Source organism: Arachis stenosperma, chromosome 5 (genome assembly GCF_014773155.1).
Source record: "Arachis stenosperma cultivar V10309 chromosome 5, arast.V10309.gnm1.PFL2, whole genome shotgun sequence".
Classification (NCBI taxonomy): Eukaryota; Viridiplantae; Streptophyta; class Magnoliopsida; order Fabales; family Fabaceae; genus Arachis; species Arachis stenosperma.
In genome coordinates this window covers 7,567,956-7,595,717 of record NC_080381.1, presented here as the reverse complement: position 1 = coordinate 7,595,717, position 27,762 = coordinate 7,567,956, and the positions used below count along the sequence as shown (strand labels likewise).

Below are 27,762 nucleotides of genomic sequence, written 5' to 3'. Positions count from 1 at the left end.
GCACTCATACATAAAGAAAAAATGAGGGGCCGCCTCATTTTCTCTCCCAAAACAGACCCGGTCTTCAGGACCCGGGATTATTAATTCATATTTTGGCTCGTCCTCCTCCGAAGTACAGAGCCTGTGATGAGTACGAAGATGAGTGATGAACTCAGCATCGACTAACGGTTCCTCCCCAAGGACCGTAACGTCAACCCACTGAGAAAGAACATCTACGGAAGCCATTTTTTATATAAAGAAAAGTGGCAGAAACCTACAAAAGGAAAAAAGAAAAAAGAAAATCAAACACACGGCCCCTAAAGAGGAGAGATACGAGGCTAGAATCTACAGGCCAACCTATCCACTCACAAAACAGAACATGCAAACATAAAGCATGATATAAATAAAACTAACCTTTATCCAAGAAATGAAGGTTGGAGAGAGCAGAAATTCTCGAACACAAGAATGCAGCACGAACAAGGGAAGAAGAAGTTTGAAAGTTTGCAGAAACGGAAAAACGAAAGAGAGGGAAAGCATTTATAAACACATTAAGGGGCATAATGGTAAAAACGAGGCAGCCATTAATGCGATTGCACCATTACCAAAGCCCTCAATCCCTAAACGCTTCCCCAACGGACACGACGCTTGAATTGACGTAACTGTCAGAAACAAAAGGTCGCGAAAATCACGTCGGTTCCAAAATCTGTGAAGGTCGGCTACGAACCCGAGTTAAATACTTGAACCCAAGCCTTAAAGGGACCTTGGGCTCAAGTAGGGGCACTGTTCATACCCTGGCCCAATGTTAAGGGCCCAAGTCCAATCGAAAGGCCTGATCCAATAGATTAAGCCTAGCAAAGCACCAACCTTCACTTAAGAAGTCGGTGTTAACCACGACTTAGTACGAAGAAGTCGGTTATGAGATTAGCTGGCAGATAAATACTCATTCAAATGAGTAACCGCCCCTGAAATCTCTCTAACCACTTCATAAAGCCATATCTTAACCTCCCTAAGATAATGGGACGGTTATCATCCTAAAGATACGGCACTACTCCAACGGTGGTTATTGGCTCACCACTATAAGTACACTGACACGCCTCAGGTATTCCTAAGTTCCAATACTCTCTAGACCTGCTTACACCCTTGCTAACTTAGGCATCGGAGTGTCTTTGCAGGTACCACCCCCCACTCACCACGCGCGCAAGTCGGACGGAGCCTCCCGAGTTGCAGATACGCCCGGAGCTCTCCTCCTTCATACACTTGGGCCGTTGAACGCCATCTATTGAGTTAATCTCCGGTTACCTACCGTAACAATAATCATATTTTATAATAAATATAAAATAATTATATTATATATACATTAAAATTAATTATTAAAATATAAATATATATTAAAAATAAATTAAATTATATATATTTATATATAAATATATTAATGACTGATTTTAATAATTAATTTTAATATATAAATAATATTTTTAAATATAAAAATACTAGTCCGTAATAGCAAGTATTTAAGCAGATTGACCATCAGATATAAAAATGGCATAGTCATAAGGTATATCTATAGTATTAATTAGCAAAATGTTGACTTGACTAATCACTGATCAGCTTGTTTAAATAAGCGCGCACTCAGACAAGAATCACCGCCTGGAAAGTCGGTTAGAAAAACGATCATTTCCACTGCACTGAGAATACCGCATAACCAACCATACTTGCACAAGTTTCACTGTTTCAGAAGCAACGCGAGCTACTTGCCTACTTCACATTTAGCATTTTCCTCTGAAAAAAGAAGAGAAAAATAAACATATAAATAGAAGCGCGCTCTCCGCATAATTGAAATGAAAGGCAAAGCGGTTAAAGGACACTTGATCTGGAACACAAGGAAGTTCAGCAAGCCTTCCATACTCATATGCATTTTCTTCTTTCTCGCTGGATTATTCGGTTCTAGCATTTTCTTTCACTCTCAGGTTTCTTCTGAATCATAATCACTTTTCCTTTTCAAATTTGAGCGCGTTTTATTTGTTCATTTACAATCGATGAGAATTTGCAGGAAGATACGAATGAAGGCTTGAGACTGAGAAGGAGTGAGTCGAGGTTGCTTAGATCGACGACGGAGAAAACGGAGTACAATTTGTTGCGCGCGGGAGAGTCAGGTGACAATTCCATCACGTTGATTCCTTTCCAGGTTCGCGATTTCTTGTTTCCTTGCATTCGCATTTCGCGATCTCTTTGCTGAAATTGTTCTGCTAGGTTTATTTTGATTTGTGTTTGAACCTTTGAGGCCATGGCGATATTTTACTATTCATCTCCAGTTTGAAATAGTCTCGTAATTTTTATGAAATTATTTTATACAGATGCAGAATCATTATTAATTTCGGTATATTTGGGTTGATATTTGATATCATAGACGTACATACGAGAAGGATTAGAAATTTCGAATTTAAAAAACCTTAAATCAATTGTTTCGTTGACTTCAGTGTTGAATCTCAAGTATGTGTATGTTTGGCTTGTTATCCTTAATTAGGTTTTGAGTTGGATGCCTCGCGCTCTCTATTTTCCTAATTTTGCGAGTTCAGAACAATGTGACAGTATAATTGAAATGGCAAGGGAAAGACTCGAACCATCAACTGTGGCATTACGGAAGGGAGAAACGAAAGCGAGTGCAGAGGGAATTAGAACAAGGTATTATGCACGAGTCAGTATGTGCTGCAGAATAATTAACTGTCTGACTTTGACACTTGGCATTATATTTTGAGCGAGATACCAACACATATTGTGTTGTCGCCTTCCTGACCCCTATCTGCTAGACTGCTACACTGGACCTTAGATATGCTTTGCAAATTTAGTGTGTTGTAAACTGAATTTCTTCAAAACAGTATCCTCATACAGTGGAGTTTCCGTTCCTGAGACATTTGTGATATGCTGATATATTTTGCTTATGCATGATGCAAATGCAACATTAGATTAATGTCGTCGGCCATTCATTGGTGATTAATATTGTAGTTATGAGAATTCCAAAATTCTAAGATGCATATTATGTCGTAAGGTATCATAAATTCATATCACATCTTTATGTTTCTTTTTTTTTTTTTTTTAAACAGCTCTGGTATGTTTATTAAAGCTAACGAGGATGAAACAGGGATTTTAGATGTTATCGAGGAGAAAATAGCCAGAGCAACTAAAATTCCCCGGAGTCATTTTGAGGTACCCTCTGACATTTTTGGAAAAGCATTTCAAGCTGATTTACTGATAATTCGCTAGTGCTTTATTGTTTTTTTTTTTTTAAGTGACAAGTCATGAACTAGTAACTAAAATTAAAAATGTTAGTTTGCTGTTTTTTTCTCGTAATAGTTGCATCATGTTCTTTACTTCTGCAGTGTTCTTACTCTAGGCCTCTAGGGGAAGATAAATGTTATTTTTGTTCGCTCAAGGGAGCATAGGAGAGGTTGTAAGCCTAGATTATATGTCTCTGTATTTCCCCTTATATGTTAGACTCGATGTTTGCGTTGTCACTTAGACACTGACCTGAACTGCTTCCACTGCATTCTTTCCTACCCTAATTAGCAACATCATGTTACCCTGTCTAAATTTCTACATTGAACTATCATTGACATATCCGTTCTAGAAAAATAATAGGGTCACCAATGCAGAGGAATAATGTGTTTAGCTGTTGTCTGCATTGCTGCACTTTTAAATAAGCATAAAATTTTTTTGCAGGAAATAGGTGAGCGCAACTCTATTCACCTTTGCATTAATATCAATGTTCTTTTAGAGGCGCTTAGGGCTTTATAGAAACGAATATTTTGCTTCCCTTCCTGAGCATTATATTTTTATTTTCTACAAGTCAAGTGCTTCTTGATTTTGTTGAGTTAGAAAACCTCTTACCTTCAGGGTGATTCTATAAGTTGCTATTTGGTAAGTCATGATTTTTTAGGGTTTCTTTTTTCTTTCTTTTTCTTTCTTTTTCTTTCAGGGTTTCTTTTCTATAAGTCATGATTTTTTTTTTAGGACTTTAATGTACTCCGCTATGAGATTGGACAGAGATATGCTTCTCATTATGACGCTTTCAATTCTGTGGAATTCGGTCCACAAGAGAACCCGAGGGTATGTCCAAAGTGAAACTTGTATAATTGAATTTACAATTTGTTTTTATCAAAATGCTATAACACATCAATCATCAAATCATATATTTATTTTCAATGTGTATAATATATTATTTTATTTATTTTTAATATTGATGGTTACTTTTTTATTTACATGTAACATAGTTAGTACAGGTGTACAACTAATCTTGAAGTTGTTTAATAAAACAAATAAATTATGCTACATGTGTTCCAAAATTAAATCGCTAAATTATTTATTTATATAAAATATATATTAAAATATAAAATATATATTAATAAATAATATATATATATATATACCTACCTTGCATTTTGATCTCTCTGTTGCATAATAATTGTCGTTAACTTCTTTTGATATATTTAACTGGGTAAATGACAATTGAAACTCAAGCAGTGCCAATAACCAATTTACCAAGTTATCCAAGGCGTAGTGGCGGTGGGATTTGGGCGTACTTCATTAACAATTTGTTTCTTTTTATAAGACTTTGTTAACAATTCTAGTTTGTGTGTTATGTTGAAGTGCCACTTTTTAATTCGTCTGAAGCTTTTTAGATAGATAAAAAAAATACAATCATATTAGATATATACTAAAATTAATTATTAATATAAAATTAATATTAAAATATAAAATATATATTAAAAATAAATTAAATAACATATATATTTATACAGAAATATATAGTAATTGATTTTGGCAAGTACATAACATTTTTGGAAAATATGGCCGTATACTATATGTTTGTCAATTCCAAAATTCAACTCTAGTTAAATTGCCTATCTCAGTCACATATTTTTGTTTTGTTTTTCTACGAGAGCCTTCTTTATATTTTTAGCTCTTGAGCTGGCGTGGTACGGTTTACTTGCACAAACTGTTACTAATTGATTCATCAATACTTCAATTCTTAAGAATCGGTTTCGGTTAACCTTGCAGGTTGCTACATTTTTGCTGTATTTAACGGAAGTTCCAGAAGGTGGGGAGACGATATTTCCATTTGAGGTAAAATTAAGGTTGCCACTGCATCTTGATTCACGTATTTTACATTATCTATTATGGTGCTTAGGAAGGTCTCTATTATTATGCAGAATGGCATGAACATGGACGGTAGCTACAACTACAAGGATTGTGTTGGCTTAAAAGTAAAACCACGCAAGGGGGATGGACTTCTATTTTACTCGTTGTTCCTTAATGGTTCAATTGATCCGGTTAGTATTCTTCCCTATCCTCCCTGTGACCATAATTTTTTAGTTGATAATGATGCATGTCGTCCTTTGATCCTTCACCTACATAATAACTGATATATTTGGTGGTTTATATTTAAATGGACGCACTACAATATCTTGCAAGATAATGAATTAAAATTATGTTTGCTATATTTTAGAGATCATGCATATGAAATTAGAAATAAAGTACACAGTTAATTTATAAAGTTAAGGGAAATATTTTTTAATAAAAATACTACAATGGCGTGAATGTTAACTAATTTTTATATTTCATGATGAATTATCGACTTAAATAATTTTACGAAAATTTTTTATTTGATCGTGTATTAAAATTAAATTTTTAAAATTAATAAAAAATAATTTTAAGTTGACAACTAATTTGCAAGGGAGACTCATTTAATTTTTTTATATTTTTTTTATGAAATACATATATTTTACTGAGTTGATATTCGGATGTTAAACACATCTCAAATATGATATTTATCCAATAGATGTGTCTTTCTTGTCCAATTATATTTTAATAAAATATAAAAAATACTTCTTTAATACATCCAGACACATTTATTTCACTCATGTGCTAGGATATTCAATTTTTATTTTTAACTTATATTCTTAAAATGGATTTAAAAATAATTTATATTATTATTTATCGAAACAAAAAATTATTTTAAATATTTTATATAATTAAAAAATTAAAAATATTAAGATATTATTTTAATTTATTTAAAAAATATTTTATTATATATGTTGTGCCTCTTTATCTTACAAAAAATTAATTTTACTGTGTTAGCATATCTTTGTTGTTTGGTAATCTGTGCCCATGTTTTATAGCTTTTATTTTTTTCTAGTTTCCTACATAAATGAAAAATTAAAAGAATCAATTATCTACCATATAGTTTTATGATTTATGATTATAACATTTGTTTTTTACTAGCTATGATTATAACATTGTTATTGTTGTGAAGTCAACTTTACTAATTAAATTCACATGTGTTCTAATTAATATAGAAAATTTAAATTTAAAGTTATTATTTCAAATTTTTAAATAAATATATCTATATAATATTTTAACAATTAATTAAAAATAGATTAGAATTAAAGTATACTCTAAAATATTATAATATTCAATACGTATATCCAATATTACATTATTTGTTAGGTTAGTATAGTGGTTAGCTTATTAGTCCGCTTAAGCAAACGTCGAATGTTCGAATCTCGTCTTGTGCATGCTGCAACTCATTGGTCCTTAGCCAGTTAGCCTGTCAGGTTAGGGAATATCGTGGGTAACAAAAAAAATTATTTGTTGTTTTTAAATTAAAACTAGAAAAACATATATTATTAATTTTTAAATTTTTTCGGTATTAAATAATTAATATACACAGCGAAGCAAACACACATAAAGATATTTATTCCAAAAAAATAATGTTAATTATATAAGCAAACACATATAAAGAGGTTCACTCCAAAAAATTATTATTATATATTATATAATAAATTATTCTTTTTAAATACACGAGCAAAATGTTGGATATAGTTTATTGAATAATATTGCAACTTTTTTTATTTTTTTAATTAAAAATTGTAATAGTATTTATTAGCTTTTATACAATTTTTGTTGTTTAAAACAATTAATTTTGTTAGCTTAAATATTCAATCAAAAATTAATTCTGTTCTGAATTTCATAAACCTTACTTTGTATATATATCTTCATAATCTTTTCAACAACACAATATTTTAAAAATTTTTAAGAAACTAAAGTAAAGTCGTACGTCTTTTATAAAATTAAATTATACATCATTTTAAATTAATTTAGCCGTTCTAACAACCTCTTGACACTTATACTTTGACAGACATCACTCCACGGAAGCTGCCCCGTAATAAAAGGGGAGAAGTGGGTGGCGACAAAGTGGATGAGGGAACAAGTATATGGATAATGTAATGTATTCATCCGCGATAGATAATTGTTTTGTAGTGATAAGATAATTTAAAGATTTGATTTTTAGGTATTCATTGTGAACTTTATCATGTCGCATATAGTAATAACTACTTAATGACAAATAAAAGAATAAGTTATATATATATATAAACAAGTTAAACTATACGAGAGTTCTTATTTAGAAAGAATAATTTTAGGCGAAAACAAATCGTGATTCTATATGAAAATTTATTACAAATTATAAAAGAATTTTTTTATACAACAAATTACAATTTTTATTTGAGTTTAATTTTGATATATTAACAGGGTAAAGTGTTTTATACATTTTGTGTTTTATACATTTTTATTAATAATGTATTACATAATTAAATACCCGTGTAAAACTATTTTACACTGTTAATACATCAAAATTAAAATTTTTTATTTATAATATTTTTACTATAATTGTTCAAAGTATAAACTCTGTCTGAGACATATGATATTTTTATTTAGTACACTCAATAATTGTTCTGTAATTATACTTCTTCTTATATATATTCATTTAAAGTTTTTTTTGGGTAATATTCCAGATATAGTTATTGTTCATACCTTGCCCCAATGTTAAGGGCCCAGGTCCAACCGAAAGGCCTGATCCAATAGATTAAGCCTAGCGAAGCACCGACCTCCACCTAAGAAGTCGGTGTCAAACACGACTTAGTATGAAGAAGTCGGTTATGAGATTAGCTGGCAGATAAACACTCATTCAAATGAGTAACCGCCCCTGAAATCTCTCTAACCACTTCATAAAGCCATATCTTAACCTCCCTAAGATAATGGGACGGTTACTATCCTAAAGATACGGCACTACTCCAACGGTGGTTATGGGCTCACCACTATAAATACACTGACACCCCTCAGGTATCTCTAAGTCCAGTACTCTCTAGACCTGCTTACACTCTTGCTAACTTAGGCATCGGAGTGTCTTTGCAGGTACCACCCCCCATTCATTCGCGAGCACAAGTTGGACGGAGCCTCCCGAGTTGCAGATCCACCCGGAGTTCTCCCCCTTCATACACTTGGGCCGCCGAACGCCATCCGTTGTGTTAATCTCCGGTTACCTACCGTAACATTGGCGCCGTTGCCGGGGACCCGAGAGATCATCCATCGATGGCGGACAGATCCCACGAGGAAGTCCATGCGGAAACAGATTCCGAAGAAGAGAATCTGAACGCAGGTAACGACAATGTGGATCTAACCCTCCACCAAGAAGTTAATGATCAGCATAGAGAGGGTACCTCCGGGGTAAAAAACCCGAAAGCAAATCCCTCAGATGAGCGAGAATCAGAAAAAGGTGGACCATCCCACGTAACCGAACTAATGGGGTTAGTCCACAGTCGCTTAGAACAATTGGAGCAAGAGCGGGAGAAGCAGAAAGAAACTGAAAGGTACCTCAAAGAGGAGATGGAACGGCGAAAGGAGTTAGAAAGAAAACTCTTACAGCTAGAATCCTCCCTCAAGGGCCATAACTCCCGCGACGACCAAGAAGATCAATTCCCAGGTGGAGAGGATCCCTTCAGTGAGGACATCATGAGGGCAAAAGTTCCAAGAAACTTTAAAAGCCCTGATATGGACCTCTATGATGGGACCACAGACCCAAAGCATCATCTAAGCAACTTCAAAAGTCGGATGTACCTAGCCGATGCCTCCGACGCTACGAGGTGCAAAGCTTTCCCGACCACTTTATCGAAAGCGGCCATGAAGTGGTTTGATAGCCTCCCACCAAGATCCATCACTAGCTTTGAAGACCTCTCAAGAAAGTTCTTGATGAGGTTCTCAATCCAAAAAGACAAGGTAAAACATGCACCGAGCCTCCTAGAATAAAACAGGAGGTCGGAGAGTCTCTGCGAGCCTATATGGAAAGGTTCAACAAAGCATGTTTAGAGATCCAAGACCTGCCCACAGAGGCAGTCATAATGGGGTTAGTCAATGGACTTAGAGAAGGTCCCTTCTCACAGTCTATATCTAAAAGACACCCCGTTTCACTAAGTGATGTACAAGAAAGGGCTGAAAAGTACATCAACATGGAAGAGAATGCAAAATTAAGAGACCTGAGTTGGCGACCTGGACCCACTTCCTCATCTAAGGAGAGGGAAAGGGAAGTCAAAAAGAAGGAAGAAATCGGTCTCGAGAAGCCCAGGAAATATCACTCTTATACTCCACTAAAAACTTCTATAGTGGATGTATACAGAGAGATTTGCCACACTGAAAGGCTGCCACCCCCGAGACCTATCAAAAATAAAAAAGGGGGAAGCCGCAGCGACTACTGTGAGTACCATAAAATATATGGTCACTCCACCAATGATTGTTACGACCTCAAAAATGTGATAGAAAAGCTGGCTAGAGAAGGTCGGCTTGACAAATATCTCATGGAAAGGTCGGACACTCACGGGAAGAGAAAGCGAGATGATATGGACAGGAGAGATCCGCCACCACAGACCCCAGAGAGACATATCCATATGATCTCAGGAGGATTTGCGGGAGGCGGGATCACCAAATCTTCTCGCAAAAGACATCTCAAAAGAGTCTACCAAGTCGAGGAAGAGACACCCGACTTCCCCACTATCTCATTCACAAAAGAAGATGGGCAAGGGATAATACCCGGGCATGATGATCCCGTGGTGATAACTATGATCCTAGCTAATGCCCATCTCTATAGAACCCTAGTAGACCAAGGAAGCTCGGCGGACATCCTTTTCAAGCCCGCCTTCGACAAGCTAGGGTTAGATGAAAAAGAGTTGAGAGCTTACCCCGACACCCTATATGGGTTAGGGGACACGCCAATAAAACCATTGGGATTTTTACCCCTTCACACCACTTTCGGAAAAGGGGAAAAATCAAGGACTTTGAGCATAGACTTCATAGTCATCGATGAAGGGTCAGCCTACAATGCCTTAATCGGCAGAACTACCCTTAATCGCCTGGGAGCAGTGGTATCGACTCCACACCTTTGCATGAAATTCCCGACTCCAGGAGGAATAGCAACGGTGAGGGGAGATCAGAAATTGGCAAGGAAATGCTATAACGAAAGCCTAAATCTGAGAGGAAGGGGCAAAGAAGTCCACACAATAGAGCTAGGCGGCACAAGGAACAGAGAAGAACTGCGACCCCAACCGGGAGGAAAAACCGAGGAGATACAAGTCGGTGAGGAGGAAGGAAAAAACACTTACATAGGAGCCAACCTAGGGGAAACCCTAAAACAAAGGTTGGGAGAGCTCCTAAGAGCTAATTCCGACCTCTTCGCATGGAAGGCTTCCGACATGCCCGGGATTGATCCCGAGCTCATGTCCCACAAACTCTCGATTTTCCCAGGGTCCCGACCTGTACAGCAAAGAAGACGCAAGCTCGGCCCAGAACGAGCCTCAATAGTAGAAGAACAAGTACAGGCGCTCTTGGAAGCCGGCTTTATTAGAGAGGTCAAATACCCAACGTGGCTAGCCAATGTAGTGCTAGTCAAGAAACAGAATGGTAAATGGAGAATGTGCGTCGACTATACCGACTTGAATAAGGCATGTCCTAAGGACCCTTATCCTCTACCGAGTATTGATACCCTGGTGGACTCCAGCTCGGGGTACCAATACCTATCATTCATGGATGCCTACTCGGGATATAACCAAATCCCGATGCATGAACCCGACCAGGAGAAAACATCGTTCATCACACCAAAAGCCAACTATTGCTACGTGGTCATGCCATTCGGACTAAAGAATGCAGGAGCCACGTACCAAAGGCTGATGAACAAAGTGTTTTCCCCCCATCTAGGGAGCCTAATGGAGGTATACGTCGACGACATGTTAGTAAAAACCAAGCAAGAAAACGACCTCTTAACCGACCTCTCACAAGTCTTCAACACTATAAGGTTGCATGGGATGAGACTAAATCCCGCAAAATGCGCCTTCGCAGTAGAAGCGGGGAAATTTCTAGGCTTCATGCTAACACAAAGAGGGATTGAGGCCAATCCCGACAAATGCAGAGCCATCCTAGAAATGAAAAGCCCGACTTGTTTGAGAGAGGTTCAACAGCTCAATGGCCGACATGCAGCCCTCTCCAGATTTTTGGCGGGATCGGCACTGAAATCCCTTCCACTATTTTCTTTATTGAGGAAGGGATGCCAATTTGAATGGACTTCGGAATGCGAGGAGGCATTCCAAGAGTTCAAAAGATTCCTAAGTCAACCTCCTATCTTAACACGACCAGTACCGGAAAAAGACCTTGTCCTATACCTATCCGTGGCAAACAGGGCTGTCTCATCAGCTCTGATCAGAGAAGACAAGGTCGGGCAACACCCGGTTTACTTCACCAGTAAAGTCCTACAAGGCCCTGAACTAAAGTACCACAAATTAGAGAAGTTTGCCTACTCCTTAGTAATAGCCTCACGAAGGCTACGACCTTACTTTCAGGCTCACACAATAAGAGTCCGTACGAACCAACCCATGAAGCAAATCCTCCAAAAGACGGATGTTGCAGGGAGAATGGTTCAATGGGCAATAGAGCTCTCCGAGTTTGATTTGAGATATGAAACTCGGACAGCAATTAAAGCCCAATGTCTTGCCGACTTCGTTGCAGAATATGCAGGTGAACAAGAGGAAAAGCCGACTACATGGGAACTCTATGTAGACGGATCCTCCAACAAGACAGGGAGCGGCGCAGGAATAATATTGGTAGATGGAAAAGGAACCCAGATAGAGGTTTCCTTAAAATTTGAATTTCCGGCTTCAAACAACCAGGCAGAATATGAAGCCTTGATCGCCGGATTAAAATTAGCAGAAGAAGTTGGCGCTACAAAGATGATGGTATACAGCGACTCACAGGTGGTGACCTCCCAAATAAGCGGAGAGTATCAGGCAAAGGACCCCAATATGAAGAGGTACTTGGAAAAAACCATGGAGCACCTTGGGCGTTTCGCGGAAACCGAGGTCAAACATATAACTCGGGATCTAAATAGTAGAGCGGATGCCCTCTCCAAATTAGCAAGTACCAAACCAGGAGGAAACAACAGAAGCCTGATCCAAGAAACCCTCCAAGAGCCCTCGGTATCAAAAACAGAGGATGAGCAGGAGGTACTTGAGGTAGTCGGTTTAAACCTCGGATGGATGGACCCCTTAGTCGAATACTTGAAATTCGACATCCTCCCTAAGGAGGAAAAGGAGGCCAAAAGAATCCGAAGGGAAGCACAGCATTACACTTTGGTAAAAAATGTCCTCTACCGAAGAGGAATATCAACACCATTGTTAAAATGCGTACCAACCTCAAGGACCGCCGAGGTGTTGGAGGAAGTACATAGCGGAATCTGCGGAAATCATCTCGGAGCAAGGTCGTTAGCCAGAAAAGTAATCCGAGCTGGATTCTACTGGCCAACCTTGCAGAAAGATGCCACAGAATTTGTGAAGAAATGCCAACCATGTCAGATGCACGCAAATTTCCACGTAGCTCCACCTGAAGAGCTCATCAGTATCACTTCTCCCTGGCCCTTTGCAAAATGGGGGATGGATTTGTTAGGTCCTTTTTTCCAAGCACCAGGACAAGTCAAATACTTGATCGTGGGAATAGATTACTTCACAAAGTGGATAGAAGCAGAACCGTTAGCCACCATTACCGCTCAAAGAAGTCGCAGGTTCCTCTACAAAAATATTATCACAAGGTATGGAATACCTTATTCCATCACTACAGACAATGGAACCCAATTCACCGATGTCACCTTCAGAAATCTAGTGGCCAGTCTGAAAATCAAGCACCAGTTCACCTCGGTAGAACACCCACAAGCTAATGGGCAAGCCGAGGCAGCTAACAAGGTCATACTGGCAGGATTAAAGAAGAGACTACAGGAAGCAAAGGGAGCTTGGGCTGAAGAGCTCCCTCAAGTATTATGGGCTTATAGGACAACTCCCCAATCCGCAACAGGAGAAACGCCCTTCAGACTAGTCTATGGCATAGAAGCCATGATTCCAATAGAAATCAGTGAGCAAAGCCCAAGGGTAATTCTCCACGACGAGGTCGGAAATATATAGGGGCACAAAGAGGAGCTCGACTTGCTCCCCGAAGTCCGAGAGGGGGCCCAGATAAGAGAAGCTGCACTGAAGCAAAGAATGACTACGAGGTACAACAAAAAAGTCATTCGAAGAACATTCGCTACAGATGACTTAGTCCTAATCAGAAATGACATCGGAGTCAACAAATCGGGAGAGGAAAAACTCGCCGCAAATTGGAAGGGACCATACAAAGTCAAAGAAGTCTTAGGAAAAGGTTATTATAAAATAACCGACCTAAATGGCACTGAGCTACCAAGGTCGTGGCATGCTTGTAATATAAAAAGGTACTACAGTTAAAAGCGAACTCTACTCCCTGATGTACTCTTTTCCCAACTTCACGATTTTTTCCCAAAGAAAAGGGTTTTTTCTGGAGAAGGGTTTTTAACGAGGCATCATAGTAGAGACTAAGGGAAAATAGGATATCAAGACCCTTAGTAGCAAAAAGGTACCTTCCCAATTAATAAAGATCTTTTTCATTTACTATATCTCTCTTAAATATCCTCCTTTATTTTTTATAAGTCTTTCTACGAAACGCGCCGACTTAAGCTCGACAAAGCGTGAAAATCCCATGAACCGACCTAGATGGTCGTCAGGATAAAACGACGAGGCACAAGTCGGCGTAAAGAGGTTATATGAGTCGATCGTAAAACTCGGAAAACCAATCCGACTCACAAGTCGGAACAACATTCTGAGTAGGGAAGCTCGAAAATACACCGATCCTTAAATCGGAGCGTAGAACCGAGTAGAAGCAAAACGCATCACAAAAATAACCTAAGTCATAGAAGCTCACTAAAGCAAAGTTGAGTATAAAGGATAACAAAAGAGATAGGAAAACCTGGAAAAAGTTTAAAGGCTGCATAAAAGCCCTTGAACGAAAAAGGCTCGAGAAAACAACGCAAGCCAACAAAGAGGTTTCTTAAAAAAAAAAAGATCAAAAAAATATCAAAAACAGAAAAGCATGCACGCACGAGGTAACTTAGAACCCTTATCCAAAAAAGGGCATTTATTTTTTACGCCCTTGTTCAAAAAAGGGCAATCGCCATAAATATTTTTGTTTACGGCCTTAAAAGGCCAAAAAGAAATTGTTCACAACACCAACAGAGAAATAAAGTTTAAAAAAGATGGGACCCACAGGCCGGGCCCCCATATAGCCATAAAAAAATAAAAGTCATTTCTTCAAAGGAGTAGAGGAATCACCACCGCTAGGCTCAGGAGGGGCGCCACCAGGACCGGTCGGAGGAACGGAGGAGGAACTCGGGGCATCCTTAGGACGAGGAGGAGACTCTATAATCCTCTGCCCCCGAGTCTTCAGGTCCGACTCAGAAACAACCTCGGGGACAGGAGGATCAACGATGGCGCCATCAATAACTACCTTGTCGGGATGTAAAGGAGAAAGGTCCAAGTCGGGAGCGATAACTCTGACTTGTTCCAAGAAAATTCTCCAAGACTCCTCGGCACCATCGGCGATAGAGTCCTCCAACTCGGCGTACGCGTTCCGAGAGTTCAGCAAGTCCTTCCTCACAGCAACAATATCTTGAAATAAACTGTGGTAGCTGTCTTGTGCTGTTTTCCTCAAATTCGCCTCCAAAGTGCATTGAGCTCGTAGCTTACCTACCTCCTCCCTAAGGTGATCCCTCTCCTTCCTCAATTTATCTCTCTCCTCCTTCACTCTTTCTCATGTTTTTCAAAAAGAAGAAGCCTCCCCTCCAACTCCTCAACCTTTGAGGTTGCCCCCAAGGAGCTGAGAGGAGTCTTCTCGAAAATGTCCAAAAGTTTGCCACAAACGCCCGCTGTCCTAAAACTCTCCTCGGCCATGGTGGTAAGGTGGTTTCGAACAGAAACATCATCCATACTTATAAAAGGATAGATGTTCTTTCGGACGAATGCAAGAGCATCCGCCTTAACCCCACCATCAAAAGAAGAAGGGCCAGACTCTGAAGTCTTGCGCTTCTTCTTCTCTGGCTCGGAGAGAATTTGAGCAGAAGGAGGTGGTCGAGACAAACTTGAAGAAATTATAAGAGGTTGAGAGGGAGTGCCAGTATTCTTGGGAGGAGGAGGAGGAGGAGGAGAAACGACTGCTTTAGCACCCCCGGACCTAGCCCGGGACTTCGCCTTGGCCTCCTGGACCCTTTGGTAGGCCTCCTGAGCGTTCCTTTTTGCCATATCTACAAAAGAAAACAAATAACAAAAATTATAAGTCGGTAGAATGCAAGTCGGCAGAAACAACTCGGAAATAAAGAATGCATGCACTACCTAGCTGAGATTGAACAAAAGTCGGTGTACCCTGGAGAATTTTCCTGGTATCCAAGTATGGGGCCCTCCCCCACGCTTCTCGGAAAAACCCCACAATAGCCGCCTCCACCTCGTCCAGGTCATCTGGACCATACTTTTCACAAGAGGAAGGCGGCGACCAATAAAGGGGGAAGCGGGGAGAGGAATGCTCATCCAGGAAAAAGGGGTGGTGACCCTCTACAGCTTGAAGTTTGAAAAAGAAGTTTTTGAAGTCGTGAAAAGATTCGTCAAAAAGGGTGAAAATCCTCCGACCTTGTATGGCTCGGAAGGATACCCATTGCTGTTTGTTGTTTAGCCCACTAAAGGGCTTAGTCATATGGAAGAGAAAGAAGAAAATCCTTAGAGAGGTCGGAAAGTCCAGAGCGTGGCTTATAAACTGATAGATCTTCAAAAAACCCCAAGAATTGGGGTGAAATTGAGTAGGGGCAACTCTACAGTGATGCAAAACAGATATCTCGAAATCTGAGAAAGGAAGAAAAACACCCAAACGGGTGATCATACACTCATACATAAAGAAAAAATGAGAGGCCGCCTCATTTTCTCTCCCAAAACAGACCCGGTCTTCAGGACCCGGGATTATTAGTTCATATTTTGGCTCGTCCTCCTCCGAAGTACAGAGCCTGTGATGAGTACGAAGATGAGCGATGAACTCAGCATCGACCAACGGTTCCTCCCCAAGGACCGTAACGTCAACCCACTGAGAAAGAACACCTACGGAAGCCATTTTTTATATAAAGAAAAGGGGCAGAAACCTACAAAAGAGAAAAGGAAAAAGAAAAATCAAAAAACACGGCCCCTAAAGAGGAGAGATACGAAGCTAGAATCTACAGGCCAACCTATCCACTCACAAAACAAAACATGCAAACATAAGGCATGACATGGAAGAAATAAAACTAACCTTTATCCAAGAAATGAAGGTTGAAGAGAGCAGAAATTTTCGAACACAAGAATGCAGCACGAATAAGGGAAGAAGAAGTTTGAAAGTTTGCAGAAACGGAAAAACGAAAGAGAGGGAAAACATTTATAAACACATTAAGGGGCATAATGGTAAAAACGAGGCAGTCATTAATGAGACTGCACCGTTACCAAAGCCCTCAATCCCTAAATGATCCCTCAACGGACACGACGCTTGAATTGACGTAACTGTCAGAAACAAAAGGTCGCGAAAATCACGTCGGTTTCAAAACCCGTGAAAGTCGGCTACGAACCCGAGTTAAATACTTGAACCCAAGCCTTGAAAGGATCTTGGGCTCAAGTAGGGGCACTGTTCATACCCTGGCCCAATGTTAAGGGCCCAGGTCCAACCGAAAGGCCTGATCCAATAGATTAAGCCTAGCGAAGCACCGACCTCCACCTAAGAAGTCGGTGTCAAACACGACTTAGTATGAAGAAGTCGGTTATGAGATTAGCTGGCAGATAAACACTCATTCAAATGAGTAACCGCCCCTGAAATCTCTCTAACCACTTCATAAAGCCATATCTTAACCTCCCTAAGATAATGGGACGGTTACTATCCTAAAGATACGGCACTACTCCAACGGTAGTTATGGGCTCACCACTATAAATACACTGACACCCCTCAGGTATCTCTAAGTCCAATACTCTCTAGACCTGCTTACACTCTTGCTAACTTAGGCATCGGAGTGTCTTTGCAGGTACCACCCCCCATTCATTCGCGAGCACAAGTCGGACGGAGCCTCCCGAGTTGCAGATCCACCCGGAGTTCTCCCCCTTCATACACTTGGGCCGCCGAACGCCATCCGTTGTGTTAATCTCCGGTTACCTACCGTAACAGTTATAATATTTTGTAATACTTTTTCTTATATAAATTATACTTTTTTTCGGACATCGTTATTGTTAATGTTGCAAGTGTGAGGAGTGTTGAAATTAGTCTCATATCAAAGAAAGCATGGAAGAGTGAGGAGTTTATAAGATGAAAGACCAATTAACTTACTACCTTAAAGGTTTTGAGTTAGATGTGGTGTCTTCTAATCTTATGTTATCTCACTTGATTTCTTCTCGAAATCTCCCCAGTGGTCGAGAGCTCTCCACGGTTGGCCCAACAAGTAGTATCAGAGCCGATGGTTAATCGGTTTGGTTTAAGGAATATTCAAAGTGAAGTATCGAAAGTCTTCCCGACAAAGATAGTCCGGATGTGGTGGGGAGTTGAATGTTGAAGTTAGTCTCACATCAAAGAAAGTATAGAAGAGTGAGGAGTTTATAAGATGAAAGACCCATTAAATTACTACTTTAAGGTTTTGAGTTGGATGTAGTGTCTTCTCATCTTATGTTATCTCACTTGATTCTTCTTCGAAATCTCTCCGGTGGTCGAGAGCTCCCCACAGTTAGCCCAACAGTTATTATGTGATATATATTTGATATATTTTGTAATATTAAAAAAAATAATTATACCATGCTATTTGTAAAACACACAAAATTCCACTACCACAATACCGCTTCAAATTTAAATTAATTCAATTTTACGAGAATTACATACATTCAACTCAATCAATTTTTAAAATGGTAAAAATGTTAAGATAATAAGTAATTAAGTAGCCAATGAATTATAACTCAAATGACATAATCTCTTCATACTCATCTAAGAGGTCACGGATTCGAGTCTTTCTATCTTTGATAAAAAAAAAAAGTAATTAAGTGAAAAATTTTACTAATAATTATATTTAAAGTTAAAAGATACTTTCTTCTTCCGAAAAAAAAATACAAACGATTAAAAAGTTAAGCTACAAGCTGAATTGTATCATTCTACCTACCGTTCGTCGCTACATCACGACAGGCCACAGTTTGGAATGTTTTCATTGTAACTTTAGAAAAATAACTTCTTTTTTTTTTGTCATAAACTTCATAACATGTTGGGGTTAGTCGCGTGATATGTTTTATAATTTAGAATTAAGTATTAAGTATTAACTAATAAGCTCAAGCTAAAACACGTCAATTACCATACAGTGATCACATTAGTAAAACAAGAATTAGTTTTCACCTCCTCGTCTTTAGATGCATTTCTGGACAAAACTGGCATGCGTAAGCACATAAAAATTCAGATACCACCTTCGAAAGCATGTGCGGTTGTTGACTAGATTCCATTAGCAAACCCAAGCAGCAAAGTGTGTAAGCTACAATAATTAAACAAGATTAGAAACCCGTTAGTCATGTATAGCCCTATAAGGCTGACATACTCAAATCACTCAAATCAGTAGAGAACCCGATCTTGATATTAAGATTTAAAATAAAGAAGTAAACTGTGAAGTTGCCCGCCAGTCTTTCTCTTAGTTCTTAGTTTTTACTTTTTACACATGTACCCCAATTTCAGTCATTACGAGTTGAGTGTCGTACACTTCAGAAATTTATTGCTCTTCGTCTGCATTTGCCTCATCGAAGTTTGATCTCCTGACTACTCATTTCTGTCAACAGGAGAGAGAGACAGCCACCACTAAACAAAGCCTGCCAAAGGGATATCCATTCACTGTTTATGCCAATTGTGATACGGTTGCTTTCCCAATTGCTTCAGGGCATGCATGCAAACAGCTGCTAGCAATAAACCAAGCACACCAAATGCCATTAATGCTGAATTTCCAACATTCCGATAATAACCACCCTGCAAGGTAATGCGAAAGTTAATATGACAGCAAATACAAACATGAACAAGTTGACACAAGAAACATATCACGAAAGAACGTTCACAAAAAAATTCAGATTGAAATGAACATATTGAGAATATAATTACTGCAAAGAAAAATTAACAACATATTGCACCTAAAAGTCATAATCTTGAACTTAAACATTCTCCATCTGTTATATGAGCATGCAACGTCACCACAGATAGCTACCAACTAGATGGACAAATCGATGCTTTTAACAAGTGCATACAAATTCAAAAAGTTACGTTTAAGGCAGCCCAGCAGCTAGCTTGAATAATCATCTAACAGAAAACTGTCATATTTGAGACTGGTTGGCAGGTGACATTAGACCAGAACCTGGACTTGTTTCTGCTAGAGTGCTAGTATAAGGGAAGACTATTCAAACCATGAAAATCAGCAGAGCTATCCAGATTCTTAAGCCACCACCTTTCACAATCATGGTATTCTAAATTCAAAACCTAGTATTCACATGTTACTTTCATTACATGGTTCATAATTTCATATTAAGTCACGTTATTAGTGCTTGGTTGGTTAAACAATTTCCTTATGATTTCACATAACTTCATGAATACACACCTGTACCACAGAAAGAAGAATTGCTGCATTTGCAGGAGCAATAGAAAGGCCCATCATTCCTCCACGCAATTCATTAGGCACATACCTACAGACAAGATTATTAGAACTGTTGGATCCACGATTAAGCAAACTTATAGTACAAGCCTTGTTGATGAGTTTACATGGTCCTCAATCTGGCAAGTGACGGTAAAATGAACCCGACACAAGCATGAAACATGCTAAATAGTGTCATCAGAAATCCAATTTCCTGCACATGATAAAGTATGAGAGTCAGAACCCAGACTTCCAGCCCAAAAATTCTAGCAAAAGCATATGTCATATAATAAAGATAAGGGAGCCACTCAAATAAAGACGTCTAAAACGTCTTTTTTTAAAAATGTTTTCTAATAACTAAAATTTAACACATATAATCGATTAAACTGTGTATTTTTTTTTGTCAAAATTAGGCTAGACAAATTAATTTGACAAAAAAATGATAAATCAAATCTTGAAGCAGTTTAAATTAATATTATTTTTTTATAAAAAATAACTATAATATCCTTATTATAGAAAATGACTAAAATACTCTTATTTTATATATATATTAATTTTAAAAATTCTAAATCCTACCTCTATGACAACAAAGAAGTAAAGGACTAGAATTTACGATTCTCAAAATTAATATATATAATAAGAGTATTTTAGTCATTTTCTATAATAAGGGTGTTGTAGTAATTTTTATAAAAAAAATATTAATTTAGACCAATTCAAGATTTGATTCACTATTTTTCAATTAAATTAATTTGTCTAGCCTAATTTTGACAAAAAAAAAAAAAACACACTGTTTAATCGATTATATGTGTTAAATTTTAATTACTAGAAAACATCTTTAAAAAAAGACGTTTTAGATATCTTTATCTGAGTGGCTCCCTAAAGATAAAAGTACTGTACCTGATAGTCATAAGCCACAAAAGACAGGAGAAGAGCCAATACAACGTATGCATATACTAGGCAGTCCTCAGTTCTAAGTGACGATGGACCACTTGTAAGACAAGGAAATATGGTGCTTCCTATCATCCTTGATGCCAAAAAAGAAGGATATATCAATCCTAATTGCACCTCTCGCCCATCAGCCTAAACTCATGCACATTAAGAATACACACGACCATTCAAATGGTTAGATTGAAATATAACAAGTTAAATAACGATATATCGATTTCTCAATATATCAAAATCGCTCCCTAAAAATTAGATATCATACCACCACAGTAGGCGCCCAGAGGATCCAAAAAATTCCAATTGAAAAGTGAAGGCACATTTGTGCCCAGGTTAACAGCCATATCCTCTTATCTGCAGATTACCAGATCAAAATCCACATGTTTCTTTTGGTAAATTTTTCATCATATTGCTGAAAAGTTGCATAATGCATTTATCTAGTAGAATACTAAACTACTTCCTACATGGCCTAAGAAAACATCATATTTGTGTCTTTCTGAATATTGAGACAGAGTTTAGCAAGAATAAAGCAATCCTAATACAGCTTTAGAGTGAATAAAAAATAACATAAAACAAAATTAAACTGTTGATACTCACTTCAAACTATATACAAAAAAATCAGAGATATAGGGCTCACTCATTATAATTTGGACATGGAGGGAAAATAATCAATAGAGCATGATGTATGCAATAATGAATGCCCAGTCCCACACTTCAATATGTCAAATTCAAAATTAACTTACTTTTGTCTTCTTAAATTTTCAGTTGATACTTACTGAGCTTCTCTTGCAACAAGAACAGAATAAATGGAGAATCATTTATTCATTGAAAAAATATAAATATAAAGAAAAGTAAAAACTTCTATAAAAAACGACTTAGATGCCTAGTTTTGGTAAAAGCAAATGAAAGGGTAGTTGGAAAAGTTGAAAACTGGAAAAATAAAAACAATGTTTTAGGTATACAGCTAGAAAAGAAGGAAAGAAAGAAAGAAACTCTAAGGAATAAATCAATTAAGTCATGGCCTATGGTAGAAGACCACATACTGACATACACTAATGTCATGCAGCAACTAGCCTCTAACGGAAACATAAATCAAACTTATTTGGAGAATTTTTCCAGACTTATTACCCAGTTATTAGATTGCTATACGAGTACTTTCATAATAATTTTGACCTTTATTCTATTCTTTCTAAAATATATTAACATAGAATTATTGTTAATATAAAAGAAACAAGAATAAACAAGAGCTAGTAAAGCATGTGAACTCACCACCAAAAATATATGCATAGAAGGACCTACTATACTCTTTAAAAGTCCCTGCTCCTGGGGTTTCTGTCCATCCTCTGGTGACAAAAGTAAAGCATATGGTTGCCAGGATGATAATAGTAGAGGAAGGAGCAATGTTTTTGTCTGTACTATTACCAATAAGCCAATTTGCAAACATTTGGCTGGCAATTAACCATGCAGACTCAAAGAAAGTCATTAACCAAAATGTGTCATTAAGTGAATCTTGCCTGTGCCCTTGCTGCAGAAAGACACACAAATTTCAGATTGATATTAGATTAATATTTTAATTATCCCTATGTTCTTCCCCAGGCAAACAAACACATTTTCCATACCAAAAAAATAAGGATGAGAAAAAGCTCCTATTGGGGTTTAAGAAGTAAAGATAAATTAAGAACAAAATTCCTGATTACCTTTTCATGTTGAGTGACCATCCAAGTCTCAAAACTGAATAAAAATATAGTACTGGCCAGAGAGAGATATATGCTAGTCATAAAAATGCTTGGTTGCTCTGAAAACCTCTTCCATATGCCAGCAAACAGGTGTAGGATGCAAAAGATTAGGGAGACTTTCTTGTGACCTCTAAAATTATAGTACGTAGAAAGTTAGTTTCACCATGTAGGTGAACACTGCTTCACAATTCGAATCACGCATAGAATTATAACGGAATGGATACAAATACTAAAAACTAATACATCCAACGGTCGATGAGAATGACTGAATGAGACAGACATCACAAAATATATACATGTAAAAAAATTGAACATGATAGCTTCTTAACAGTTCAGAAATTTACAAGTTATAGACGGATGCATTTTTATAAAAAAATTTCCACTCCTACTAACATGTCAACTATCCACTAAAATTAACACTATAGTCAACTGAGCAACATCAGTGATCATATTCTTCCACATTTTTATAATAATAATAATAATAATAAATAATAATAATAATAAATTCCACATTTAGAGCATACGCATTGCATGACACAAATCAATAAACAAATAAACCATATTCATTGCAATAAATATCACACAATAGGCATTCATCCATCACAATTGTATAAATCAGCATTTCTAGAACTAAATCTTCAAATACAAACGCCAAGACCTAATTAATTTTTAAGTGACTCAACAATCACAGCTATTAAAACTGGATGCTCACATCAAATCTGAAAGCACGCCAAGGAAAGGAGCAGCGAAGAGAGCCGTTGTGTATCCATAATACAGAGACTCGATCATCTGTTTTCGGCTGAGTCCATACGAAGCTAACTCATACTCCCCGAACACTGACCACAGACCTTCCATCACTAAAACGAATACGAAAATTGAGAAAAAGAAATCAGCACTAACAGTTTCTCATCACCGATCTAAAGCTCACCCGTTACAACAGACGGAAAACAGAAAAACGGAGCAGTTGAAAAAAAAAAACACAAAAAATAGATTAACAAAATCTGACAAAAGAGAACACAGAATCTAATGAACTCTCAGCTAAAGCTACTCATAGATCGAATTCAGCATCCATCGACAAAAGAAATTTCAAGTTCCTGAATCTGATTTTCGAACATTTTCTAGGAATTTAAACAGCGTAGCAGCGAGCTATGAAATGAAGCAAAGCGAACCTGAAGCGAGAGAATAAACGAAGAGGAAGTTGCGTTGGAAACGGAGAAAGGAGGAAGAGATTCCATGATCGAAAATTGTGGAGGTTCTGTGGTGGTTAGAGGCGTAAGGGAAAAGAAAGATCGAGAAGCAACAACAAACGAAGAGGAAGATGTATATGGAGGGATTCGGTTCCCAAACGGAGCTCTCAATAACTACTCCCATTGGCTATTTATAATGTCGATTTGAATACACAACTGCGAGAGTATGCAAGCGAAAAGAATTCCCGTTTGAATTCAGATCTAAAGTAAAACCTAAAGATTGTGTGGTGATGATATATGAAAATGGAGCACATGGAGACGCAGAGAGACGGAGTGAGGGAGCAAGAGAATAAATGTTTCGGTTATGCAGTTACTATGGAGTATGGAGCCTATTGCGTTGGCTCCTATATGCGGAAATTCAGATAAACGACATCGTTCCTTTCGGTGCATTTTTTTTTTAAATTTTGAGGGAAACAAAAATCTGGAAGAGTTCTATAATAAAGTCAGAGCACCTAGTACCAAAAAAAATAAGAAGTCAGAGAACCAAACATGGCAATAGTAGGAAATTTTATTCCATATAAACTAATGTTCAAAAAAGAAATATTACTCCAGTAAGTAGCTATGAGATTTTTATGTTTAAATTTCGTTGCTAAATAGCTATGAAAGTCATTTTGTTCAATATGTTATAGTGTCCACCATAAAGTCATAAACTAATCAAATATAGAAATTAATTATCATTAAAATATGAAATAAGAAGTCTGTATGGCGGTTCATGCATTAGTTTTTGTTTTATTAGAATTGCGCAAGTCATTAACTCATTATAATCATTGTTGAAATTGTGAAATGAATTATTTATTAACAAACTATCATTTGCTTTGACAATTTGTACATTAGGCCATGGAAGGAATATAGTATGACTTCACATCACGAAAAGATGATAGTCACACGAAGTGAGTGAGGGATTGTAATTTTCTGTTTTCACAAGTGAAAGGGAAAACTTTAGTGCCGTATTAAATAATGGACAATAACTCTCCACCCAAGTTCGTGAGATCACCTGTCAGATCATTTCAGAGACAGACACTTGCGTTGGCACTTTGCAGTTAATTAGCATTATTCATGTATAATTGACCACCGCTCGAGATCTTCTCCCATACTTTGACGCATTCGAATGCCATCTTTTAGTTTCATACTTGTTCGTGTAAATGATTCTTTTTTTCTTTCTTTTCTTGGACCAGAGCTTCACAAGCGCACATAAACACAACTCTTTCCCATGTCAAACGCCTCAATGGAAGTCCCAGAAAAAAAAAAAAAAGAAACAGACATTATATTGATTGAATCATATACGTATAGACAAATTCGTGAACCTAGGGAAAATACAGAATTATTATTTAATAATGTGACCTAAACTACAACTCACTAATTACTAATTTAACTACTTAATATTGTACCCTCATGTACTTCCTCAATCGCAGGGATCTGCATCATTCTCAAAGAAACTATCGTTTTGCACATGAAGAAAGAATGCTGCAACTACTTGTGGGAAACGCAACTCCATTACCATATGTGTATATGTAGGTCCAATTGAGTGTGCATTGACCTTATTATGTCCACCATCTTTTAGCTTTTTGTACATACCTATGCCTTCAAATCCGAAGATCTGTGTATATCTGCAGGAACCGATTTAGCGTTTTCCTGTCATTTAAAAAAGACATGAAAATTTTCAATCATGGTATGATAAAAAAAATTAAAAAACACATCAACTAAGACTTACTTAAATGAGAAACCCAATAGTAAGTAATAAACATCCCATTGAGTCTACCATCACAATCTGGGGTAGTTGAAGGGAATTAACTAGGGTAGGTACCGGGCACATTATTATTCAAATTGTACATAAAATCCTATCTTCATCTTTACTTCTTTTAGTAAAGGGCAAGCAATTAATATAAAACTACATAGAGGTATATCAAATCATATTTATAGTCACTTACATAAGGAGAATCTATCCCCCAACCAGGAATGTTTTCTGAAAGAAGGCTGATATATCGCTCCATGGCCATCTCTGGATTCATATTCCCAAGTTGCTGCCACGCATTCCTTTAATAAAACAAATAATAATCCGTTTAGCACATCAAAATATCTAATATTCTAATATAAGAGCTATAACCCTAAGCAACTCAAACAAGAGATTTTTTGAGAAAATATGAATTAAATACCACTTTGCTCGAGCAGAGAACTTGAGTGCCATTGGCTGTGGTTGCCTACAAGGACCCTCAGTTGCTATCCTGTGATAACCGTATAACTTCATCTTCAGAGCATTACCAAGACTCGCAACTGCTTCAGCATTGACCTTTGACCCAACAAATAAAACTGCTTCACCAAAACGCCTCTCCAACTCTGTTCTCTCTATTCCCTCCCAATCATCATCATCCTCATCATCATCCTCAGCAATCTCATAATCATTATTATTATTATTGCAATTTTCATCACACTGCGAGATCTCAAACTCTACCACATCTGATTCAACCTCTTTAGCAGAATTATTGTCTGCCAAATCCACGACTTCGATTTCATTGTAAACTCTTTCCTCGCCATCAACATCACCTGAATTGCGAATCTTTGGCGATCCACAACTCTCATGCAATATTTCTGGAACTGCAAGCTTATCCAATACTGATTTGTCTCTAGATTCATCAAATTTCGCCACAACCTGAACAACTTCTTCAGATTTGACTCCATGATCATGATCATCATCTTGATGATCACTTGCAATAACGGACACTTCCTCATTTGCATCCAAGTTCGGCGTCACGGACAAGACCTTGATGAAAATCAGAGGAAGCAGAAGAGAGAGAGCTATGGTGGAGGCAAGATCCCATAAAAGCTCCATCAATGACTTGATAGAGGATAAAGAGAAAGAATTTATGGCTTATGTGTTTGTGTTGTGAGAGACAGAGAGAGAGAACTGAGTGTGTTATTTGTGATGATAACATAACCGACAGGGAGAAGGGAGAAAATAAAAGTCGGCTTCATTTGCATCAAAAAGAGAGCAAGGTATATTCTAATTTGGCTGATGTTAGGTGTGATTATGCAAAAATATTTATGTTTACTAGTCTTGTGTATACTATTTTTATATATATTTTTTTGTTTTTTATATTAAAAAAGATAAGAAATAAGGAAACAAAATATTTATTTTTTGTATCATAAAAAATATACAAAATAAGTGTATAAAAGTAGTATAACATTATATTTTTATGATGCACTTCTCTGTTTTAGGATTTATATACATGTTACGTTTTACTCAAGCCATGTATATATGCCAGTCGGTGTAAGAAAATGACCCTTCCTGGCCTTCCACCACCACCATACTACATCGGTGGCACTGCAACAAAGAGCCAGGGAACTTACACGCTCATCACATAATTTCAAAGTGGTTTTGATTTTCTTTTCTCTTAAGAATAATATTATCGGATCAGTCAATTTCCACTGGGATTCAAAACAGGTTCCTGGGTTTTTTAGGCTGAAATCATCGGTCATTTTGTAGTTTGTTAATAACACCCTTATTTGTTAGGTGATTATTTATAAGAATTGATAATTTAATATATTTAACTTAACATAATAAATATTTATATTTTAATTATTATTTTTTTATAAAAATATTGTAGTATTGTTAACCTTAAAGGTAAACAAAGGTCAAGATTTTCAAGTCATTATCTCTAAGGAATTAATATTTACTAGTATAAGCATAAGCATATCTATTAAAAAATTCGTCACATTTATAATGAGATCACAGTCAAGTTATTTGAGTTCAATTGTTTTTATAAACTGTACCAACTCTTTTATTCTTTCTTTTTTTTTTTTTCATCAACAACACACAATATACTATTTGTTGGGTTGACTGGTTGTAATTGAAAAGAAAAAAAAATCGTATTAGGACATTTTTTCTTGTTGATGCTGAAAGCTGTCAAAGCACCAGAGGTTTATCAGACAGGTATTCACTTAGTTTTCTATGTAGTTT

General features: G+C 37.2%; 3 protein-coding genes across 7 annotated transcripts; 1 reads left to right on the top strand and 2 right to left on the bottom strand.

Annotated features, from left to right (window-relative positions):
• Positions 1-1,690: 1,690 nt before the first annotated feature.
• Positions 1,691-7,258, top strand: LOC130980355 (probable prolyl 4-hydroxylase 9). The gene is made up of 8 exons (XM_057904047.1): positions 1,691-1,946; positions 2,030-2,164; positions 2,504-2,661; positions 3,081-3,183; positions 3,988-4,083; positions 5,035-5,100; positions 5,187-5,306; positions 7,175-7,258. Exons 1-8 carry the CDS (start codon positions 1,818-1,820, stop codon positions 7,256-7,258), a joined length of 891 nt encoding a protein of 296 aa, XP_057760030.1. The 5' UTR covers positions 1,691-1,817.
• LOC130980050 (uncharacterized) lies at positions 6,468-25,035 on the bottom strand. 5 transcript variants are annotated; one of them, XR_009086864.1, is made up of 10 exons: positions 23,730-24,134; positions 23,273-23,417; positions 22,522-22,690; positions 22,094-22,349; positions 21,090-21,178; positions 20,780-20,962; positions 20,011-20,096; positions 19,850-19,934; positions 18,616-19,230; positions 6,468-6,583 (listed from the first exon to the last, which is right to left on the bottom strand). XR_009086864.1 is itself a non-coding variant. In XM_057903651.1 (9 exons), exons 2-9 carry the CDS (start codon positions 23,413-23,415, stop codon positions 19,096-19,098), a joined length of 1,146 nt encoding a protein of 381 aa, XP_057759634.1. In that variant the 5' UTR covers positions 23,416-23,417; positions 24,802-25,035; the 3' UTR covers positions 18,312-19,095. The 5 variants fall into 5 exon arrangements, 2 of the variants coding, with proteins under 2 accessions (XP_057759634.1, XP_057759633.1); XR_009086863.1 differs by lacking the exon at positions 6,468-6,583 and adding an exon at positions 15,030-15,490; XR_009086862.1 differs by lacking the exon at positions 6,468-6,583 and having other exon boundaries at positions 18,315-18,748; positions 18,969-19,230.
• A 51-nt stretch (positions 25,036-25,086) lies between these two features.
• LOC130980052 (acyl-CoA-binding domain-containing protein 3-like) lies at positions 25,087-26,831 on the bottom strand. Its single transcript, XM_057903652.1, has 3 exons — positions 25,961-26,831; positions 25,736-25,841; positions 25,087-25,439 (listed from the first exon to the last, which is right to left on the bottom strand). The coding sequence occupies exons 1-3, from the start codon at positions 26,632-26,634 to the stop codon at positions 25,383-25,385; spliced, it is 837 nt and encodes a 278-aa protein (XP_057759635.1). The 5' UTR covers positions 26,635-26,831; the 3' UTR covers positions 25,087-25,382.
• Positions 26,832-27,762: the final 931 nt, after the last annotated feature.